The sequence below is a fragment of the Cucurbita pepo genome, chromosome LG07 (genome assembly GCF_002806865.2).
Source record: "Cucurbita pepo subsp. pepo cultivar mu-cu-16 chromosome LG07, ASM280686v2, whole genome shotgun sequence".
Lineage (NCBI taxonomy): Eukaryota > Viridiplantae > Streptophyta > Magnoliopsida > Cucurbitales > Cucurbitaceae > Cucurbita > Cucurbita pepo.
The window spans coordinates 6,319,075-6,341,399 of record NC_036644.1 but is presented as its reverse complement, the minus strand read 5'-3'; the positions used below and the strand labels follow the sequence as shown (position 1 = coordinate 6,341,399).

General features: G+C 36.2%; 2 protein-coding genes and 1 non-coding gene across 3 annotated transcripts; 1 reads left to right on the top strand and 2 right to left on the bottom strand.

Annotated features, from left to right (window-relative positions):
* Positions 1–758: 758 nt before the first annotated feature.
* Positions 759–3,616, bottom strand: LOC111799232 (40S ribosomal protein S8-like). Its single transcript, XM_023682692.1, has 6 exons — positions 3,570–3,616; positions 2,557–2,617; positions 2,394–2,466; positions 1,481–1,811; positions 1,196–1,365; positions 759–1,067 (listed from the first exon to the last, which is right to left on the bottom strand). The coding sequence occupies exons 2-6, from the start codon at positions 2,558–2,560 to the stop codon at positions 986–988; spliced, it is 660 nt and encodes a 219-aa protein (XP_023538460.1). The 5' UTR covers positions 2,561–2,617; positions 3,570–3,616; the 3' UTR covers positions 759–985.
* An 896-nt stretch (positions 3,617–4,512) lies between these two features.
* Positions 4,513–4,585, top strand: TRNAA-CGC. The gene has a single exon. It is a non-coding gene; the product is annotated as a tRNA-Ala (tRNA).
* Positions 4,586–5,774: 1,189 nt separating this feature from the next.
* On the bottom strand, positions 5,775–21,065 carry LOC111799125 (transcription initiation factor TFIID subunit 4b-like). The gene is made up of 15 exons (XM_023682533.1): positions 20,994–21,065; positions 19,727–19,896; positions 19,519–19,627; positions 18,370–18,890; positions 17,896–17,991; positions 16,893–17,768; positions 16,379–16,500; positions 16,165–16,252; positions 15,949–16,081; positions 8,967–9,022; positions 8,835–8,891; positions 8,577–8,717; positions 8,084–8,149; positions 7,776–8,001; positions 5,775–6,130 (listed from the first exon to the last, which is right to left on the bottom strand). Exons 2-15 carry the CDS (start codon positions 19,763–19,765, stop codon positions 5,958–5,960), a joined length of 2,703 nt encoding a protein of 900 aa, XP_023538301.1. The 5' UTR covers positions 19,766–19,896; positions 20,994–21,065; the 3' UTR covers positions 5,775–5,957.
* Between the last annotated feature and the right edge of the window lie 1,260 nt (positions 21,066–22,325).

Here is a 22,325-nt window from a genome sequence, read left to right as displayed (position 1 = left end):
ATGTTAGGCATACCATTTTTGGATGTGGTGAAAGAGTCCATAGAATGCTATGTTTTGATAGCAAAGACCACTAGCAAAGAGAGACGATGCAAGGATCGATGGGATACTGTAGCTTTAAGAGAGAGGAACAGAGTCTAAACTACCACACCACAAGAACTCCACCATAAGTGTATTGAGACTTTGATATCAATCATATATAATTGACATGTTGGGTAACTATCCACCATAAGTGTATTGAGACTTTGATATCAATCATATATAATTGACATGTTGGGTAACTATTTTTCTGTATATTGTTTCATGAAATTTCAAAATCATAAAGCAATCAAGCGATCATGTGACACTAGTGCTCGTGTAAATCACACAACTCAAACTCAAACCATTAGTGACACAAAAAACTCCCTTAAAAAACATTTTTTAGAAAACTGGGTTAGAAAAAGTTCTGAAAAAAAATGTTTTGGAAAACATTATGAGAAGGTAAATGTCATACGCAAATATAATAATAAATTATGAGCCAAATTGTATTTGGAAAGTATAAAATCAAAAGTGGCTAGTAGTCTTGCACCAACAAATATATAAAGAAACAGAATAAGAGAGGTGCAACCACAAGTTATAGGGCTTATATCATACATTCACTTTTGAATTAAAAACAAATTAGTCATAAATTCTTTCTTTATGCACAATTTCCAAGTCCATGCATACAATTGAAACCGAATAAAAAACTACTGTGATCATCAATTGAAAAGCGTCGAAAGGAATGGAAGGGAATTGGAGAGACGATAGACTGGGAAACAATTAAACTTTAAAGCTTTTAAAGCTAATAAACAAACTGTTGTTAACATGAAAATCGCTAGGTATTGTAATTAAACTATTACCAGCAAAACTGAAGTTCCAAAATAGCAGTTTCATCTCAGCTGCAATCATTGGCGTCCTACGAAGAATTAGGAACAAGAAACTCGAGCCGAAAAGAACTCGACAACAAAATCTATGAAGCACCAGCTCCTTTACCCTTCTTCCTTTGGAGCTTCTTCATGTAAAATTCAAGTTCCTTGCCTTCCAAAATATATCTGTCAAAAATTTGCAAGGCCTCAGGCAACATAAACCAAAAACTCTTCTCCACGTTCAATGATTTTGCTCAACGTGTTTGAAAGAACACAAGAGAATCAAGAATCGTTATGAGATTCATAATGCTTACCCATCTGCTCGGCCACATTGACCAGGTCTTGATGAGATACACGCCATCAAACGACCACTGCTGAATTGTTCTTCGATGTGTGGGTCAAGCTTACGGTCCTGCTGACGTTTCTCTATTTTGCGCTGCACGTGGTTACTCTTCTTTACCTCCTCAGTGGCAGCATCAGCTTCCTATAAACCATTAAAATTAAGTTGTATTTTGGAACAAGTTTTGTATCATAAATATTAAGAATGTCATAATTATCCATCAAAATTAGGTTGTATTTTGGATCAAGTGTTGCTCTACCTCTTCCTTCTTAGAAGATGCTGTGGTCTTCTTCTTACGTCCAATATCCACTCCATAATGCTGAAGATACCACTGTTTAAATGGTGCTGCATCAACTTGAACGATGGCACTCTTCACCAAAGTTTGAGTACGAACAAGCTCATTATTAGATGCATTGTAGACCACATCAAGAATACGGGACTTTCTAGTCACAGCCTCACTACCCCAAGAGTAGTTTCCAGTATCAAGCCTAAAAGCTCGCCACTTCACATTTCCCCCACGAACTCTAATCCTCCGGATTGATTTATCACTGGATATCTTGGTGTTGGCAGGTTGCCTGCCGAGCTCATACCTTTACAAACAAAGGGAAAGATGCAATATCAAAAGGACTGCAAACATGAAGAGAAAATGAAAGTTGTACCTTGAATCGACATAAATTTTTCTGTGATGGTTGAACTTTCAGTACCAAAGCATAATAAATATAACTTACAGAAGGAAACATTTCAACTTTTACATTGTAAAACATCAAACTGTAACACAGCACAAATATTCAAAGAAACTAGGTTTCTACATCAATAGGAGAAATTATGCTGTTCATTAAACAAATGTGAAAATGTAACATGGGACGAGCAATTTATTTAGAACAGAAATATACAAAAATCAACCAGAGGAGATTAGATAAATAATGCAGATTAATCGAGATTATTGAAATATATATTGAAAAAGATAACAAACAACAAACTCTTGCCACCACTTACTTCACCAGTTATCCACAATAATAATAATAATAAATATCTCAGCTAAACCTACAAATCACCGCAAAAACCAAGAATAGAAAGAAAAGTACAAAATTTTTGTTGATCAGTTGGCAAAAAATGCAATGAAAGCAAAAACTGATACAAATTGCACTCAGCTGAATAGAAGTAGTAATTACTTTCTCTTCTTCCTCCAGGCTTTCTTCTTGCCTCCTGTGGCACGCCTCTTGTGCATAGAATCACGAGAAATACCTAACAACAAAAAGTCCTCCAAGATTAATAAAAAGAAACAACGAAAAATTGAGATATGTAGAACAATGAGGAAAGTTGTGTTTAACATACCCATCTTGGCAAATCTATATGAGATGAGTTCAGATTTGAGGACAAAAGCTGTCTAGGGTTCCTGAAACAAACATCAAATAGCTCTCAAACCCTAAAACCCCACACTTCCAAGGAAAACAAGAAAGATATAAAGAGCGGGGAAAATCTATATGAGATGAGTTCAGATTTGAGGACAAAAGTAGATTTCCTGAAGAGGCTATAGACCTCCATATATTTTTCATTTCATAATCTATATTCTTAGATTGGCCAAATATTTTGTCGGGTTTAGTTCTACAGTATAAGAGGTCTTTGTTACATTGGGGCAAGAATGCTTTCATTGATTACTAAGGCTTTACACAGGTTAGATTAGATTCGTCTGGGAATATAAACATGATCGAACCGTTTATAGCAAACCGATGTCCCAACCCAACCCAACCCAAAATCAAACCCACACATGACAGTAAACCTTCTCTTAAAGCTCCAAATATCAGAAACACCAGAGGTCACTAATAACTATTACCAAACTTAAAAAGTTCCAAACTTCATTAAGACCATCAAATTAGTAGTTACCTCGGAAGTTATAAAAGTTCTTACATCTTCAGAATAATAACCTCCGATAATATAACCAAACGAACAAAAGCTAAGGAGAAACTAATCAGATCTCTGGAAAGTTGATAATCCTAGAACCAGTCTAAAGCTGGAAATCAATAAGGAAAATGAACAATTGCAAAGAGTATCCAGAATGTCAAAAACAGAAGAATTAAACCAGGCATTCGCCAAAACCACCATTCTCAGTCTGGACAAAGTACTAAACACCAAATTACCTAAAATCGCATCGGTATTAAAACGAAGCAGCGATAATAACCATCAAATGACACCGATTACTAATAAATCTCCAATATTTAACATTGAAACAACATTCTAAAACAGTGAGAATGAGAGACGGAGCAAAACAAACATCCAATTGTGATTGCAACAACAGAAATCCAATAAAAAACTTGAAAAGAACAAAAGGCATTCAATCACGAACAAACCTTGAGCGACCGAGAGAAGCCGAGAGAGAGAGAGACGGAAGAGAGATTGAGAGGGGTTTTGATGCGGCGTGGGTTAGGTTTAATTAGCCTTCGGTTTGGGTTCACTCTGTTCTTTTCTGAATGGGCTGGGCTTTCCGTCTATCTACGCTTTCGGGCCTTTCAAAGTCAAAGTCAAAGTCAAAGTCAAATCTTGATAGAGATGTTCATTTACTCCACGGCCCGGTCTCGGTCTTGGTCTCGAGTAGAGAATTTCCATTTAAATGGGCAACGAGTAAAGGAATAGGGAGCGATTTCTCTTCGTTAGACAAACTGGGTTAGGGATGAAGATTGTATTCTTCGTCCCGTCCACCTTTTTTTTCCTATACAAATAATTGTATATTTATTTATTATAAATTATAATAAATCAATTTTTTTATATTTTCTTGATATTACGGTTTATTATACTTTATTTTGGCTAATAAATTTAAATTTAAAGTTTGTGAAATTTGGGTTAAAACCATGAATCGTGTGAGTTTCTTATAAAATATTATTACATCTATCGTTTTAAGACTATGATTGAAATTGTGTGCAAAACTATATTGTAATACTAAAAATTGATAATATATTATGTTACATTTTCTTTATATTATAAAATAGAAATTATGAACAACTTTTTTTTATAATATATATATAATTATCTGTGAGAACTTGATTGAACAAAAATAAATAGAGAATTTTACGAGAATATTTATTCATTTCTACTTAATATTTTTTAAATTTTTTAAAAAAGATTAAAGATATTAATTAAACGTTGAAATGTTTAAAGTATTTTTATTAAATTAGCATATATTTTATTCGACTAAACATTAAATCATATATTTATTTAACTTCCATGGATTGGAAATATTGCCATTCAAAATTTACTATATTATAAAAATATATAAATTTAATAAAATGAACAAAAGGGGGTGTAGCTCATATGGTAGAGCGCTCGCTTCGCATGCGAGAGGCACGGGGTTCGATTCCCCGCACCTCCACAATTTTTACTTTTTATTTTCACATTTTTCTTGTACTAATTTAATTAATGCGGCGTGTCGCGCACGTGCAGCGAAACATACAAGACGTTAATTAATTAATTTATTCATTCTTTTTTTTTTTCTTTTAAAATATCAATTTCAGTGCAAGGAGACGTTAATAACTTGAATAAAAAAATAAATAAATTATAAAACGTTATTAGAGGAAGATCCTTTTTTTTTTTTTGGTTTAATTTTGTTTTAGAAATAAAAGTTTAATTTCTCAATTTTCATTTTTTTTTTTTTTAGGGTTGTCAAATAAATATTTAATTTTCAATTGTGTCTATATGTTATTAACCCATTCAACTAATTTTATTAAACATAAAATTCAATTTTACATCTTACCTATCAATTAATCTAAGTTTGACAAAGTTATAAATCGGAAAAAAAAAAATTAGTTATTTCAATTTTTACACTAGATTAAGACTTCATAATAATATAATACAAATGTTTTGTTTATGTTTATTACTATTATTATTATTTTTATTACAAATTTTATAACACAAAAATAAGACTTAATAATAATATAATACAAAGGAACAAAAGTATTATTTTTGTTACAAATTTTAGTTCATAAGATAAATTTAACTTTTTTGAAACGTGACGGAAGGATTTTTCAATGCATTTTGCAAATAATAACCAAAATAAATATATTTTAACAAATACAAACAAGTTAAATATACAATCATCAAAATAATATCTAAAATAATAATACAAATAAAGTTATGATCTCCAAATTCATAATTTTTATTTTTTTTAATTAGGAAAACTAAGGAAAAAACTGCATCACCCAACAGAAAAAAAAGTCAAAATTCTAAGTAGATTACTTCGGTTATTGCTAACTATGTTTACAATATATATATATATATAGTGAAATTGTAAAGGAGTACGGGTAAAAAATGGAGTGATAGAGAACCCCGAGAGAAAGAATACATGTCAATTACAATTGAACCATTTTAGTCGTATTAGTAGACTATTATAATAGCTCGGGAGGTGCTAAAAGGTTTACAAAGAATACTTCATTTGAAACCTAACCTAATCATTCTTTCCCGAAAAATAACAACTATCCCAGAAAACTCTTCTTTTTTTTTTTTTTTTTTTTTTTTTCTTTTTCTTCTTAATAGAGTGTTCCCAAACTCCACTTTTTATTGATTCAAAGGAACTTTTTTCCCCTTTCCTTTGAAAGATCTGCACAAACTCTGAACAAGAGTCTCTTTAATCTGCACAAGATCTTGAGAAAGTCCTTTTCTGATTGTTATAGCAGCAGTTACCAAGTTTATCATTATATGAGTACCTCAATTCTGCAAGGATGCTAGTTTCCTCATTGTAGTCGATTCTATTCGTCGGTTGCTTCAGCACGAACTCTGTTGTATGAACGATACATTGTGGTGGATCTACACATCTGGGGTTCTCTTTGTAGAACAGCAATGAGATCTTTGACAGAAATACTACGAGCCACCCTAGTTTGAGTTTCATTGATTTGGGTGCTACCAAAGCTTCTGCTAGTTCCTGAGCAAAATCAAGATGGATGGAGTTAGAAAACTACATTGGTCCCCTCTAACGGGGATGGATGAAATTTAGAAACATTCTCCCGCATTGATGGAACCTAGCCACATTCAAGGCAATAGGTGATTGCTTTGGGGGGTTTTGTGGACTATGCACATCAAAACTCTTCCCTTATTGTATGCTTAGAAGTTGCAATTAAAGTGCGTTAGAGATTTTGAGAACTTGGGAGAATGAACCAGAGGGAGTAGGGGGAAGTTTGTGAAGACAAACAAGATATTGAGGTTATCTCATGAGGATAGTCTCATGGAACGTTAGAGATCTTAGTGCTCCCTTCAAAGAGCACTTGTTAAGGAGTTCTTAATTAAAGTTAAACCCCGGATGTTGTGATCTTTCAAGAAACCAAACGAAGGGAGGTTGATAGGAGGCTAGTGAAATCAGAGTGGTCTTCTAGAAGAATTGATGGGGTTGTCCTAGATGCAATTCGCTCTTCAGGGTATCTTAATCATGTGAAAAGAGGATTTGCTATAGTTGAAGGATGTTGTCCTAGATAGAGTAACAAGAGGAATGAGGTTCAATGATTTCATTCATAGCCTTAAGTTGTTTGATTTTCTTGGTCCAGACAAGGGGCTAGGCCCCTCGAGCTACAGAAAATATTGATTCCTAGACGTGGTTGGGTTGGCTTAAGCTGTTGGCTTTTCTTGATTTGCACACTTGCCTTCCCAATAAGGTGGATGATTGGTTGTTGAAATCTTTGGATGGCTGGAGGCTAAAAGACAAAGCTGGGATCCTTTGGAGATTCGCTTCTAGAGCTCTTTTGTGGAGTTTGTGGCTGGAGAGAAATAGAAGACTTTTGAAGATAAGTCTTCGTCTTTTGAGTTTTTTGGGATTGTGTACAGTTAAATACCTCTTGGAGGTTTCATAGCTATAGCAAATTCTTTTGTAATATCCCTCTCTCCATTCTTTGGATTGGCAAGCTAATTGTATGTAGTTCCTTGGGTGGGGGCTTCCTCATCCAAATGGGATTTCATGATTGTCGTCTCTAAAAACAAACCTAGTTATAACGGTTGGATAATGAAAGTCCCATATCGGCTAATTTAGGGAATGATCATGGGTTTATAATCAAAGAATACTCTCTCCATGGGTATGAGGCCATTTGGGGAAGCCCAAAGCAAAGCCATGAGAGCTTATGCTCAAAGTGGACAATATCATACCATTGTGGAGAGTAGTGTTTATCTAACATGGTATCAGAGTCATGCCTTAAACTTAGTCGTGCCAATAGATTGGTAAATCCTCAAAAGTCGAACAAAGAACTCCAAAAGAAAAAAGAGTCGAGCCTCGATTAAGGGGAGGCGTACTTTATTCGAGGGGAAGTGTTGGATGATGAAAGTCCCATATCGGCTAATTTAGGGAATGATCATAGGCTTATAATCAAAGATCTCTTCATTGGTATGAGGTCGCCATGAGAGCTTATGCTCAAAGTGGACAATATCATACCATTGTGGAGAGTAGTGTTCATCTAACAATAACTTCCACGTCGTCCCATGGGATAACTGTGGTCCTTTCTTTTTTTTCTTTTTCTTTTTTGGATTAGATGGGTGGCAAAGTGGACTATATAAGCATGTGACTTTAAGGTGTGACCTTTTCTCACCTTCTTGGTTGTCCTTCCTACGTCTTCCTGCCGCTGATGAAAACTTACGGACAGCATCATTCCCTGACTGAGAACCAGAAGCTGAATTCATTCTACCTTCACGTTTCTGTCGTGCCTGCTCAGCCATAAGTTGCCATTTTGATAGCATGTCATCTCCTCCAAAAGCAGCACGGGCAGCAACATTTGCTGCTGTTGTCCGCATTTTATCGTCCTCCTCTTTGTTTGCCTAAACCACAAAAGAAATCAACACAAGATTCCTAATCAATCAAAAGGTCATAGTTTAGTCTCAAGTGGTAAACTCTCAATACCTTAACTGATTTCATTCGACCTTCATCTTTCTCCTTATCACCAGCAACCCTCTGATCATCCTCAGGCTGCATCAGAAAAGAAAAAAAGTTACAATCTTGCATCTGAAAAAGAAGTAGAAGAAGAAGAACACATCCCGAGGTAGAAAGGGAAAGAAAACTCTTTTCAACCACACTTGCTGGAAATTATGCTTGGTACAATTATTATATTGTGTTTTGACATACCACATCCCATAAATATTTGACAAACGAGCTTCGCTTTGCAAAACTATAGGCAATATTTTTTTCAATAAAAAAAATAGAGAAATGATTTTTGAAAAAAAATGAAGATAGAGAATTAAAAACCTACATCTAACAAATAGAGACAGGCTCATCAAATGTACTGCAGTTTTTCCTAAATCCTACGTTTGATAGCTATACCACGTTCTTCACATGAAGGATGCAACTGTACAGCCCTGGTTAGACTGTAAGCAGGGAAAGCAAAAGAAATGCTAACATCATTAAGCCTTCGGAGTTCTTCTCCTTCACCCCGTTTCTTCTCCCATTCTTCTCTGGCCTTTTGGTTAGCTAACGTGATTTGTTGTCGAACATCTGAAGTAACAAGTGTTCGGTGCCTTGGTTTCTCGGCGTCCACTCGCTAGAGAGATCAATAAAAAGTATGAACATGCAATAACATACAGCTTCCGGTAATATAGTACAAAACTGAGGGAAGCACAAGAAAAATAGAGTTGGAAATGAAAGAAAACACACCAACCTGCTTAGACAGCCTGATTAGATTACTAATAATCCCACGTAATCTTTCCTCCACACACTGAAGATACAGTTGCCGTCTTTAAGGCTGTTAATACTTCACCTGAAAAAATGATCAGAGCGACTAGCATCTTACCAATGAGAGACATCTCTCAACCTCATTGTTCATGCCCTTCAAACCGCATTTAGCAACTGCCACATACAAACACACCAATTAGCATTTAATCAACCACTGTAAGAATGATGTTCATTCTTCTCAGTTAATGCAAATAATATATATGAGACAATTTGACTGATGTTTGAAATTTACAAAAGAAAAGTGTTATCTATGATGCTGATAAAAGATCTTCCCAATTAACAATGAGGGAGGTGTACTTATACACCAAGATATAGCATGGTAAACAATGTTGTCGAAGAGCCAGGTATGAGTTTGTGTCTTTTCCGTGAAAACTTTGATTTCACTCCTTCCAAAGATTTCAAAAGAAAGCCATAATGCGGTTGGACTATAACATAGTCTTTGCATTTTTAAAAGGATGGTACATTAGGACCATGTTGAGTAAATCTTTGACCTCCCTAGAAAAAGTAAGGTGTCTTTGAGAATATTTAACCAAAAGTTTAAGCATAAGTACATTGCATAAACAGATAATTTTGTGATTCAATGTCTCGCTTGAATAAAGGGCACCAATTGGGAAATAGAGTCAGGGCATTCTTTTTTTCTTTTTTTTGTAGGTTTTCATTTATTCCTAATGGCTTTGTGTACAATTTTCCGTTGGGAAAACTTCATCTTTTTTCGTTGATTTCATTTCAATATTGTCTTGCTAGTGTGGGGTTTATGAAATTTGACTTTTCCTCCATATCCATCATCAAGAGTCCAGAGTCAGTCAGCACTAAGAAGTCATTTCGATGAGTCTACTTCTTGGGATAGCACTATTGGGGCAAGGTCAAGGCTTAATTCAACTCACTCTAATGCTTCGTTGTCTTTTAGAATCCTACCAAGTTGTAGGTCTCAAAATTTGTTGTCAGCTTTCCATAGTTCTTTAATTGTAACCACCTTGCAATGTGAGAATCTGTACAAAAGAGGATACCGCAATGATAGCGTGGTGTTGTCGATTCAAGGGTTAGTCCAAAAATATGTATTTCCTTCATCTCCCACCCTATGGCGAATCCAGTTGGTGATGAATTTTTGGTGCTTTCTTATAAACTTCCATTGTTCTTTTGCCGAAGGAAGGGGATCAATTTGTACACGAAGTAGGAGAATATTCCGTTGTTATAAGAACAAGGTGGTGCCTTCATGGAAATACATCCATATCCATTTGGTGAGGAGGCCTCTATTTTTCTCCTTCATCGAATATAGACCAAAACCTCCCTTGTCTGGCAAGGGATTGATGATAATGAAGTAGTTTGTGGAAGAAATGAAGCCTTTTATCCACCCCTTCCATTTTGAACCAAAACCTTTTGTTACAAGAATGTTTCAAGAAAAACCAAAAAGCTCATTTGTCGAAGGCTTTTTCTATGTCAAGTTGAATGATTGTACCTTTTTGTTTCTCATTTTCCATTCATTGATAAGCTCATTTGCCAGAAGGGATGCATCTAGGATCTGACGTCCCTCTACAAAAATGGTTTGTTGTCTAGTGATCATGTAGGGAAGATCCTTTAGAGGCGTTCTGAAAGCACCCTTGCTATAATTTTGTAAAGGCCGGTCGTAAAACTTATGGGCAAAAATCAGCAACAGAACCGACATCTATTTTCTTCAAGATCAAACATATATATATATATATATATATATATATATATATATATATATATATTGAAAAATCCATTATGAAGAAAAAAAAAATCCTAAAACACTCTCATGATATCGACTATTAGAACGTTCCAACATTTTTTAAATAATTATGAGGTAAAACCATCCGGGAGTTATGTCAGTGTCCAACAACTTTACTGCCTTCCAAACCTCTTCTTCAGTGAATGCAACCACAAGGGAAGCTGATTGGCGGTAATCGATTGGGCTCCAATCAAGATCGTGGGAAAATTCAGTGAGGGAATCGACTTTTGAATGTAAGGAATTATAAAAGAACACAAACTTTGAGACAATCTCATCCTCGTTAACTAAGCTTTTGCCACATATCAAAAGAATTTACATAATAGTACTCTTTTGTTTGTTTTCTGCCATGAAGTGATGGAAAAATCCGTAGTTTATATCACCCTCCCCAAGCCATCTTTGTTCACATTTTTGTCTGCAAGATTGTTCTTCCTTTTCTGCCAATGGTATGAGTTCGACTTTCATGAGCTTCTTGTGTGTGTATTGAGCTAGTGTAATAGGGTCGGTTTCCTCCATTTGGTCAAGAAGAGCTTTTTGTAAGGATCTGGTTTCTTTTTCTAGAAATACAATGAAGACCTTATTGTTTCATTTCTCGATGAATTCTTTGAGCCCTTCGAGTTTGTTAAAGAATTTGTGCTCCATACACAAACGAAGGGGCGTGTTCTTCCACCAGTATTCAACCATGGGCAAAAAATCAGTCTGCTCTAACCACATATCAAAATGGAAGGGCGAAGGGCCTCATTTGAATCAACCCATAGAAAGCACAATGGAAAAATGATCTAATGTCGGTCTGTTAAGTCATTGGACTCCTACATTACTAAACTTTCCTAGGAGACCTAACCAAAAACTTGTCAATGAGTGCCAGGGTGGACAGGGATCTGTTATCCAGCCAAGAATAAAGACCATACTAAGTGGAAGATAAATGAGATCAGCTTCTCTTATGAAATTATTGAAAAGTCTCAATCCCCTTATAACTTTTCCACTAAATTTTTCATGTGCCCATCGATAGGTATTGAAGTCACTGGCCAACATTCAACTTTTGGGCAAAAGCAAGAAAGGTCCTACAATTCCTACCAAAAGACAGGTGCTTCTTGGTATCTGCAGGGTTCATAGATCCTACGGCCCCTGTTAGTGAAAGAGGGATTGATTGAATAATTGATGAGAAGATTAAATTATGAAGAGCAAGAATGCTCCATATTTATACAGAGAATACAAAAGATATTCAGAAAATCTACCTAAAAATCGGGAGAAAATCTGGTAACAAACCAGTAAACAAATCAAAATAAAATCTAATCAAATCCAAACTAAATCAAATAAAAAACTAGATCTAACTCCTAACTGAGATTTAATTAGATACTAACTGACAGCAATCTAAACAAATACATGATCTTTAACACTCCTCCTTGTTTAGATGCTGTGAACTCCAAGCTTTTTTTGAACACTGCTCAAATTATTTTTCTGTTTAGAGGTCGATCAACCAACTTCCAGATTTTGTTTTTCTCGATCACTGAAAGCTCCTCCTCGGACAGGTGCAGCATCAACCAAAGCATCTTGTCGTTCATCTTTAGACTCTTCTAACATGCTACCAAAGATTAAATTGTTTGGTGCATTAGAAATCAGATTCACCTTCGTCAGTTCTTCCCAATTCCATTGCTCATTTCCAGCAAAATGAACATCTTGGCTCACAATAACACAACTAATGTGTGGTTCAAAAACTCTGTAAGCTTTGGATATAGTGCTATACCCAACAAAGATGCTAACTTCTGACTTTTTGTCAAGCTTATCACGCTCGACCTGTGGAATGTAAGTGAAGCAAAGACACCCAAATACTCTAAGGAACTTTAAAGAAAGTTTATAACCATACCAAACCTCAAATGGTGTCAAGTCCTTCACAGCTTTTGTTGAAATTAGATTTTGCAAACACATAATAGTGTTTCCTGCTTTTTCCCAAAAACGTTTTGGAAGATCCTTCTCATGAAGCATGCATCTCGTTATCTCCATTATGAATCTATTCCTCCTTTCATTGACGTCATTCTGTTGAGGAGTGTATGGTGCTGTCAATTGATGTTCAATTCCAGCCTCTTCCCAAAACCTGCTAAAAGTTTCTAAAGTGTACTCCTTGCTATTATCTGATCTTATAGTCTGAATCAAGCATGCACTTTCATTCTTAACTTTGGCTTTGAATTTCCAAAATACACCCGCAACTTCTGATTTTTGCTTCAGCAAGAATATCCAACACATTCTCGTTAGATCATTAATAAAAGCAATGTAATAAAGATTACCATTTAATGATGGTGTTCGCTGAGGACCACAAAGATCAATATGAACCAGCTGCAGTTTTTTCGAGACTCTCCATGCCTGTTTAGGAAAGGGTTGCCTATGTTGCTTCCCAAAAATACAAGCACGGTAAGGAGGCATGTCATCATCAATGTCAGTGAGTTCTTCTACCAACTTCTTTGACTGCATCTGAAGCAAACCTCGATGATGAAAGTGTCTAAGTCTTTTGTGCCAAATCTCAGTGGCACTAACTCTGGATATAAAGGCCGTCGAATTTAGAGCAAAACTTTTTCCTTCCATTTTGACATTGAACAAGTCTTTGCCACTAGCATCTTTGATCAAGCACTGCTTATTCTCAAACAACACTTTATAGCCTTTATCAAGTAACTGACCAACACTTAAGATATTTTGATCAATTTTAGGCACAAATAAAACATCTGGAATAAATTTTGTACCTTCATAACTTGTTATAGCTACTGTGCCTTTACCCTTGACTTCCAAGTGTTCACCATTGCCAATCCTCACTCTCTTATCTTCTTCGGTGTCTCTTAATTCCTCAAAAGACTCCTTGTCATATGTCATGTGATTTGTGCACCCACTGTCAATCAACCAGCTCTCGCTTGATTCTTTGCTTGAGGAAGAAGTGACCATACACAATTGATCTTCTTCTTCTTCTTCTTCTTGATCAACTACCTGTGCATCTACTTCTTTCACCAGATCTTTGGCTTTGCAGATCACAGCTTCATGTCCAAGTTGATTGCATTTGGAGCAGAAGGCGTCAGGTCTTCTCCAACACTTGTATGGTGGATGACCTTTCTTCTCACAATGGCGGCAAGGTGGATAGGATTTTTTGAAACCTCCTTCTTTTGTCTTCTGATAATTGGCAGATGAATCTCCATACGTCAATTGATTTTTGAAATTTTTATTGTTTTTATACCTGCTGCTGTCTTGATGCTTAACACGTAAGGCACCTTCAATCACTCCTTCTTGCCTCATAGACCTCCTTTGCTCTTGTGCTTGTAAAGCATTCAAGAGCTCTGTAAGAGAAATCTTTGACAAGTCTTTGGTGTTCTCCAGAGTAGTAATGGTGGCTTCAAACTTCTCTGGAACAGTGACTAGCAGCTTCTCAACGATCCTTGAATCATTTAAAACAGAACCAAGCAATCTCACCTTGTTGGCAATACTGAGAAGTCTGTCAGAGTACTCTTTCACCGACTCTGACTCCTTCATCTTCTGCAACTCGAAATCCCTAATCAAATTTAGGGCTTTCATTCCACGAATCCTCTCATCTCCTTCATATTCGGCCTTGAGATAATCCCAGATTTCCTTTGCTGTTTTGAGGGACATTATTCGCATGAAGATCATTTGTGATACAGCGGCAAATAGGCAAGCTTTCGCCTTTGATTTCCTTGTCTTCTTTTCCTTCTGTAATTTGATTTGTGCTACAGTAGGATTTGCTGGAAGCGGAGGAACATCGTAATCCTCTTCTATTACTTCCCAAAGATCCAAGGCCTCCAAATAAGTCTCCATACGAACTGCCCACATTTGATAATTGTCTCCATCGAAAATTGGTGGTGCAACAGCGGAAAAACTGGATTCTCCTCCCATTTTGATCTCACAGATCCCTTAAGAAGATAGCTCTGATACCAATTGTTAGTGAAAGAGGGATTGATTGAATAATTGATGAGAAGATTAAATTATGAAGAGCAAGAATGCTCCATATTTATACAGAGAATACAAAAGATATTCAGAAATCTACATAAAAATCTGGAGAAAATCTGGTAACAAACCAGTAAACAAATCAAAATAAAATCTAATCAAATCAAAACTAAATCAAATAAAAAACTAGATCTAACTCCTAACTGAGATTTAATTAGATACTAACTGACAGCAATCTAAACAAATACATGATCTTTAACAGCCCCTGAGTTCATAACTGTAACCGTCAGCCAAAGAAACATGTGTGGTTAGAGTGTACAGACATTTGGCGACTTTGGAGATGATCAAAGTTGGATTATTCCACATCATTAAGATCCCCTTGATGTTTGGAAGTATCCAAAGATGTCCTACCTATATGTCTAGCACACCAAAGGAATTTAACAATCCAACGTTTGACAAAATTCAATTTTGTTTCTTGAAGAATGTCATTGTAGGGTTGAATTTGAGGAGGGCCTTGATTGTTAGACGAACACGACTCTCCACAATGGTATGATATTGTCCACTTTGAGCATAAGCTCTCATGGCTTTGCTTTGGGCTTCCCAAATGGAGAGAATATTCTTTATTTATAAACCCATGATCATTCCTTAAATTAGTCGATGTGAAACTTTCATCATGCTGGGATAAGGACTCTCCTGCCGGTCTCCCAAGCCTTTAACATTTCAAGAGATGATAATAAAAAAAATAGTCTGGGTCACTCGATTGAGTCATGTTGGATTTATCATAATTGACGTTCGAGAGGAGGCCCACAATCTCTATAGTCAATTTGGCTCTGTTTCTTGACTGTAGTGGGCCTTTTCTTTGTAGATGGAATGGCCATTAAGCTCATGCCGTGTTCTTTTAGGCATGGTGCCAGAATTTAGATGGTTGCTATTGTTGTGAGTTTCACTGACATCAGAGGACTTCTTATGCCTCTGTTTCGCTCTATTTTTCTAGAAGAACAGTGTCAAGCTCTGTATTTAAGAGGATAATCTCTGGCGGTGGGAGAGAATGATTGGATAATCCCGCAAAATGAGATGGAGGGGAGTGGAATGGGGAAGAGGACTAGAGGCGTACTCCTCGTTGGAGTCTAGGTGAGGCCAAGGGTGGAAAATTTTGTTCCTCAAACTAGGAAAGTTTTTTGGTTTTTAATGGTGCTGATGTCACAACTTGTGGATTGGGAAAGAAAGAGGTAATAAATCGTATGTTAAGATGGGTGGTTGTGAAGATCGAATAGTGAGGTGGGGAACGGTGGCCTTTGGGTTGGGTGGGGGAGGTGAACAGAACAACAACTGAATATTAATTAAAGAATTGGACACTCACCGATTTCCACCAGCATTTTCTGCAATGGGCCTTTCTGAAATAGTAGTCTCTCTTCTTCTTGTACAACCTTTCGTGATGCTTCAAAAGCTCGACTATTTTCCTTTGCACTAGAAAATAGTTGTTGTTCTTCTTCCTGGTCAAAACCAGACATTTTTTAAGGATTCATGTTTTTTAGTACCAACTGCAACTAACCATTCATGAAATATGAGATTGTACCTCAATATTAACTCCACTGACTACAGTGACATCGTTAAGTTGTTCGATGCTTTGATCCGAAAATGCCCCAGATAGTTTTTGCTTCTTACTGTTGGGTACACGTCAATTGTATTTGAAAAGATTGATGTTAATTGCGAATAATGACCCATTTATTTTTAAATATTCCAAAACAATTTTCACTTCCTGGATTTAAGACGAGAAAAAGTAGATTCACCTTGGTAGGGGTGGTGAAGAGCCAAGTGTTTCAAGAGGCTTCTTCTGGCCAACGACTGCTTTTATTTGAGGTGCCCTATTTTGCATTCCAGGAGTTGCTGCAGAAGGCACCTGAGAGCTTAACTGCAAAATAAAATAATAATAATAATAATAATAATAAAAGATTTAATTAGTCTACAAACAGCTGATACATCATAAGAGCAAGCCAGGAGCATAAGATTGAGCGATGTACATTCTTCACGAAGATATATAAAGACAAAGCAGATCAGGTACATATTCAACCATTTAATACATATATTCACTTAAATAATTTATTGCAACAGAGAAGATTATGCTAGGAAATGGATGAACCAGGTAAAGAAAGTTATAACATGGAAAATGAAATATTAGGACAGAGATTCAAAAAGGGATAAGATTACTGCCTGACATAAGAAATATACAGTCGAACATAAGCATGCAATTTTGACTTTTACATAACTAAATGTAGGACCAACGTACAATCTAGCAATGCATACCACAGCATTAGAGTCATGTAGAGAACTGGCATCAGAAGAAATGAAATTTGCCGCGCTGGAAGATGTTAGAGGCATAACATTGTTTATAGGAAAACCCATTTTAGAAGTTTGTTTGTCAAGAGCGTCCTTCCCAATTCCAGGGGTTGTTTTAACGTGTTCAGCCTGCATGCTAGAAACAGAAGACAATCCCTGCAAATTTGAAAGTTGGGGTTTGTTCTGCTCAGAAACCTGACCAGAAGATTGTTGTTTAATGTAACTCATCGATGACAAAGGGCCTGTATTCTGCTCTTTACTTATTGAGGATTTCCAAGAAACTGAATTTTGCTGTGCAGTTAAGTTGTTGGGCAAGTGTGGAACATTTCCACCCTGCACTCGCTTGGAATCATTTATGGTAACTTGCCTGCCAAGATTAGGAGCCTGCTGGGGAATTTGCTTCACGTGACCCTCATGAGTTTGGGGTTTAGAAGACAATGAAGAGGCATTTATGCTAGACCCAGTATACGGGTGGTAATTACCACTGTTTCCATACATGGAAAACGATTTCTGTTGTAAGTGTAGCTTCTGCTTCTCGAGTCCTGAAACAGGAACTGAGGAGCGTTTCCTTTCCTGAATGGTGCCTGAACTAGATGAAGTCCATTGATTTACACCATCAGGTCGCTGTTCGACTTCTCGTAAAGATTTTATATTCTTGTCTATGGCAGGGTTCCATGAACTACTCTGCCCTTGGGATGCTGAAGAAGGTATGTACGATTGAACTGCAGGAGAATTCATGCCTTTCTGATGAAGTCGTGCAAATGGTCGTGAATCAGAGAAATTTGGTGCACCGGGACCCATAGATGGCATTCTAGGAGAAGGTTGCCTTACTGAAGGTGGAGGCTGTAAATGAAAAGGTTTAAGACAGGAACCTGAGGAAGGTAACAAAACTTACGGACAGACTCTGATTTAAAGTAATCAATATATACATAATAAAACCCTCATGACAATAAATCAAGTTAGTGCTGACCTGAGATTGTACTTGACTAACTGCTAATCTAAGCATCTGATTGCCCACAACACTCCTGATGCACCGGACAAAATCATCTTTGTTCATTTCATTCCTCTAAAATACAAGTTACAATTATATGAGACAGCCTATACAACAAAGAATTATCCAACCATTTTTTAAGATATGTCAGAATTTAAAAAGATAGAAAAGAGAAAGGCACCATCACACGAACAAGACCCCAAGTATAGAGTATATTCTGAGGGTACGTACCAATAGACTCACATATTGAACGATGCATTTATAAAGAGTTGACTCAAAACCTGCATACTACGAAGGAATATGAAATGACACAGATCAATGTGGTAAATAACAACCCTACTACTTCTCCAGTTAGTCCTTCGCTTAGGGCGGATTCTTAACATCTAACTTAAATTTTACATGTGATGTGACAGTTATAAGCAATAACAGAATGTCCTCTACTCGTGTACTTACTTTCAATTTGTTGAATAAACTCTGAAGTTGCATGCCTCTGTCTTTATCAAGCTGAGGCATCAATACAGGCATCAGCGAGGCAAAAGGTACCTGTTTGCTACGACTTAATGAGTTATTTGCCTGTTCCGAGACCATTGCGTCCTGATTACTCATCTTTTGTAACTTCAAGTATTGAGATTCATTGTCCGGGTACTGCATTCTGTTTGAGTTATTCATGAGGATTGGAACTTGTTCAGAAACTTGCAGTTCTTCTGTTTGAGAAAAGTGAGCAAAAACTTGTTCTGCCTCCACTTGTTCACGATCTGCATGGGGTTGGTTCTTTGAAGCTCGGAGGGGGGCAGCATTGTGTTGCTGCTGATTATCAGGTACTGATGTACATCGCTCTGGTTCCATCAGAGATGAATGTTGTTCTTGCTTCAAACGAAAATTTTGATCTAGTTGGACATGAGATTCAGTATTTTTATTTTGACTAGAAGCTTGTAGCAAGAGGCCAGAAGAACCATTGTTCCCTCCAGAGAAGGCTACATATTTAGTCACAGATATCAGATCAATTTCAATATGAACACCCAAAGCCACTCAATGGAAAGTTTTATGCTTGGGTTCAAGCACATTTTTTTATTACAGTTAGTGCAAATTTTCATCATTTACTGGGAAAAAGAAGTGCAGTTTGAGCAAATATATGACAGCCAGTATAAGATTGGAGGAATTGAAAAGCCAGAAGAAAGCTCATTATAAGAAAATGCGTGAAAAAAAGTGGGAACCTAAAATTGCAACATTTCAAAATCAATGGTAACTGTGAAATCTTCCCAAAAGTTTCCACCAAAACAATACTAAAGCGGCCATTTTCTCGCTGATTTGATATCCAACTCATTGGAACCAAGACATGAATCATTTTAACTTGAGAAATAGCAATTTATATACCACAGGAAAGGCATTATACGTGTATTTAACAAGAAACAATTGGATATCCAGGTAAAACAAAATTTGAACCTCCAAATAATTAAAATCATAGAAAATTTCTTTCATAGACAGCACATTTCCGCAAATGCACATTTTGATATGATCTCTACGAGTCTTAGCCTCTCTTGTTATTTATTCTGACCAAGATATGTACAAAAGTTCAACTTCTAAGTTTATGCTGAAGTATACCTGTATCTGATGCATTAGTCTGGGAAACGGTCGGAACATCACCTTCTATCTCTCTATTCGAGGCAGCCTGAAAAGCCGCCACAGCTGCACCTGAATGCATTGTTTCATCCTGTTCATAGCCAAATGTCCAATATGATAAAGATTTACAAATGATATCCCCTCAATCCTAGGATAAACATTTACACACAAGCAATAAAAGATACAAAACCTCGTCATCTTCCAGAAGCTTCATAATATAGGGGTCCATAACAAGCTATATGTGCAATCAACCGGGGTCACTTTACCTTGCTAGCAGGAAATCCAACAATATAACTTCTAAAAATTGCTTAGAAGATACTGCTTTGAAAAGTGCCTTACACAACAACAAACCTACTTTCTCTGAGGAAGAAAGACAAGATTAAACAAATTAGGATGATACTAAAAACAAAACCTAGTTATTTCTATTCATCCCATTGCCATTAGATAGAAAACCAAGTTAGCTAGCTTGATCTGGTTTATATAATTACAATTGAATTTCCAGTTGATTAGCAACATTTGCAGTTTAACATAATACAAGTTTAGATACCCTGAGTTTATACCATCACAAGAAGAGTGCTCAATTTAATCCCGTGATGCCAAAAGAAGAAAATTGCTAGGAATCTTAGTAGGGTAATATTAGGAACATCAAAAAGCCAAGTCATTAGTTAAGGAGTTTGTCAATAGAATGATAAATAGAGTATGTTAGAGGCTTTCGGCAAGCAAATTTGAACGGAGAGAATTCAACCACTTGAATGCTTGGCCCTTATATTATTCTTCGGATTCTTGGTATGCTATTTCTTCCATGAAGCAATAATATATTTCCAATTCCTCTCCAACTTTTTTGTGTTATCATTTCCAATTCAGGTTATTACTATCAAATTGGTAATAAAGCGTGCCAGTCCTTGAGAATGGATTCAGAATCTAGAAACACATCGCTGGAATAGTGCAATATGCGAAGGAATTCTTCAGATATTTAACATCAATCAAGTTGAATAAAACAGAAGCAATGACAGCTTCACAAAAGATTGAAAGCAGCTAAGAAGAAACCTGTATTCTTCAAGAAAAGAAACTCCAATTGGAGAAGTGAAGTGTAATCACTACTCTTCAAGAAGACAACCAAATCAGCGAAGTGAAACACAGATGAGATAGAAGGACGAAGGTGAAAGAGAACAAAGTGATTCACAATGGTAAAAAGAAGAAACACGCTGAAGAACAACAGAAAGATTTGAAGGAAAACAAGCGAAAAGGAGAAATAATCAATCGATGATCAAACAACTAAACGCAAAGAAGAAGAAAAAGAACCAGAATTCCGCATAGGAAAATTCAAAACCAGCCATAATCTAGAGCGAGTCCAGAGAAAACAAGCAATAGGAGCACATGGCTGACATGAATATTAAGAATCAAAATCGAACGGCCTGGAAGAAAAAGAGTTGAATCTTCAGAAGAACTGGAGATACCAGCGGCGCAGGGAGAGAAAGATCCGAGACGCTTCCCCGTGTTTGCAGAAATGGAACCACCATTGCAGTTTGCAGAAGAAGAAGAAGAGCTTCTCGCGCCAAATTTCTCCACTATTAAAAAATGACATCTTAATAAATTTAATAATATTTTTTTAAAAAATATATAATATAATATTTAACTTAATTTCTAAATATTTAAAGATTAATTAATAAAAAAAAATTGTATTTTATAATACCTTTAAATTTTCAAAAAAAAATAATAATAATAATAATATCTATACATTTGATTTTAGAAAACTATTAAATTTGTTTCAAAATACTCTTTAGTCCAAGAGCTTTAATTTTGTTAAAAAATTAAAAAAAAAAAATACTTTTATGGTCAGTACTGTTCAAAAAATACTCGTGAAAATTTAAAAGTAAAAAAAAAAAATTATTATCGTCGATGTGCTGCCAATGGTTAAAGAGGAGAACAAAACATCATTTATAAGAGTGTGAAACCTTCTCTTGCCATATGCGTTTTAAAACCTTGAGAAGAAGCTTGAGAGGGAAAGCCAAAAGATGACAATATCTGCTAGCGGTGAATCTAGGCTGTTATAAATGGTATCAGAGCCAGACACTGGACGATGTATCAGCCTTCTCGCTACTCCCTGAAAGGGGGTAGACACGAGGCGGTGTGCAGTAAGGACGCTGGACCTCGAAGGGGGTGAATTTGGTGGCAGTCCCACATTGATTGGAGCAAGGAAAGAGTGTCAGACGCTGGGCCCCGAATGGGGTGGATTGTGACATCCCAGGTTGGTTAGGGATTGTGATATCTCACGTTGGTTGGAGAGAAGAACAAAACATCATTTACAAGTGTGTGTGGAAACATTCCCCTAGCAGACGCGTTTTAAAGCAAGCCTTGAGTGGAAGCCCGAAAGGGAAAGTCCAAAGAGAACAATATCTGCTAACGGTGGATCGTTACAATTACGGATAGAATTGATATTAACTTCAAAAAAAAATTATTATTGCTACTATTTTCATTAACATATTCGGTTTTCTCAATATTCATACCAAGATCTACGAGTTCAAGATATTTTTCTTACTATATCTGTAAGTGAAACATGAGTATAATTCAACTAGCTAAGATATATATCTTCGAACCAAAATGTCCAATAAAAGTGTGGATTTTTATGGCAACATCAAGCCAATAGACAAGAATTTTATTGATTGATATTCTAAATGTTTCCTAGCAATGATAACAAACTAGAATTCGGTTAATTTGCCAACCATTACAAATCAGACGTCGACGTACAGTCAACGACTCGAGGAACGACGATGGTGATGAAGAAGAAG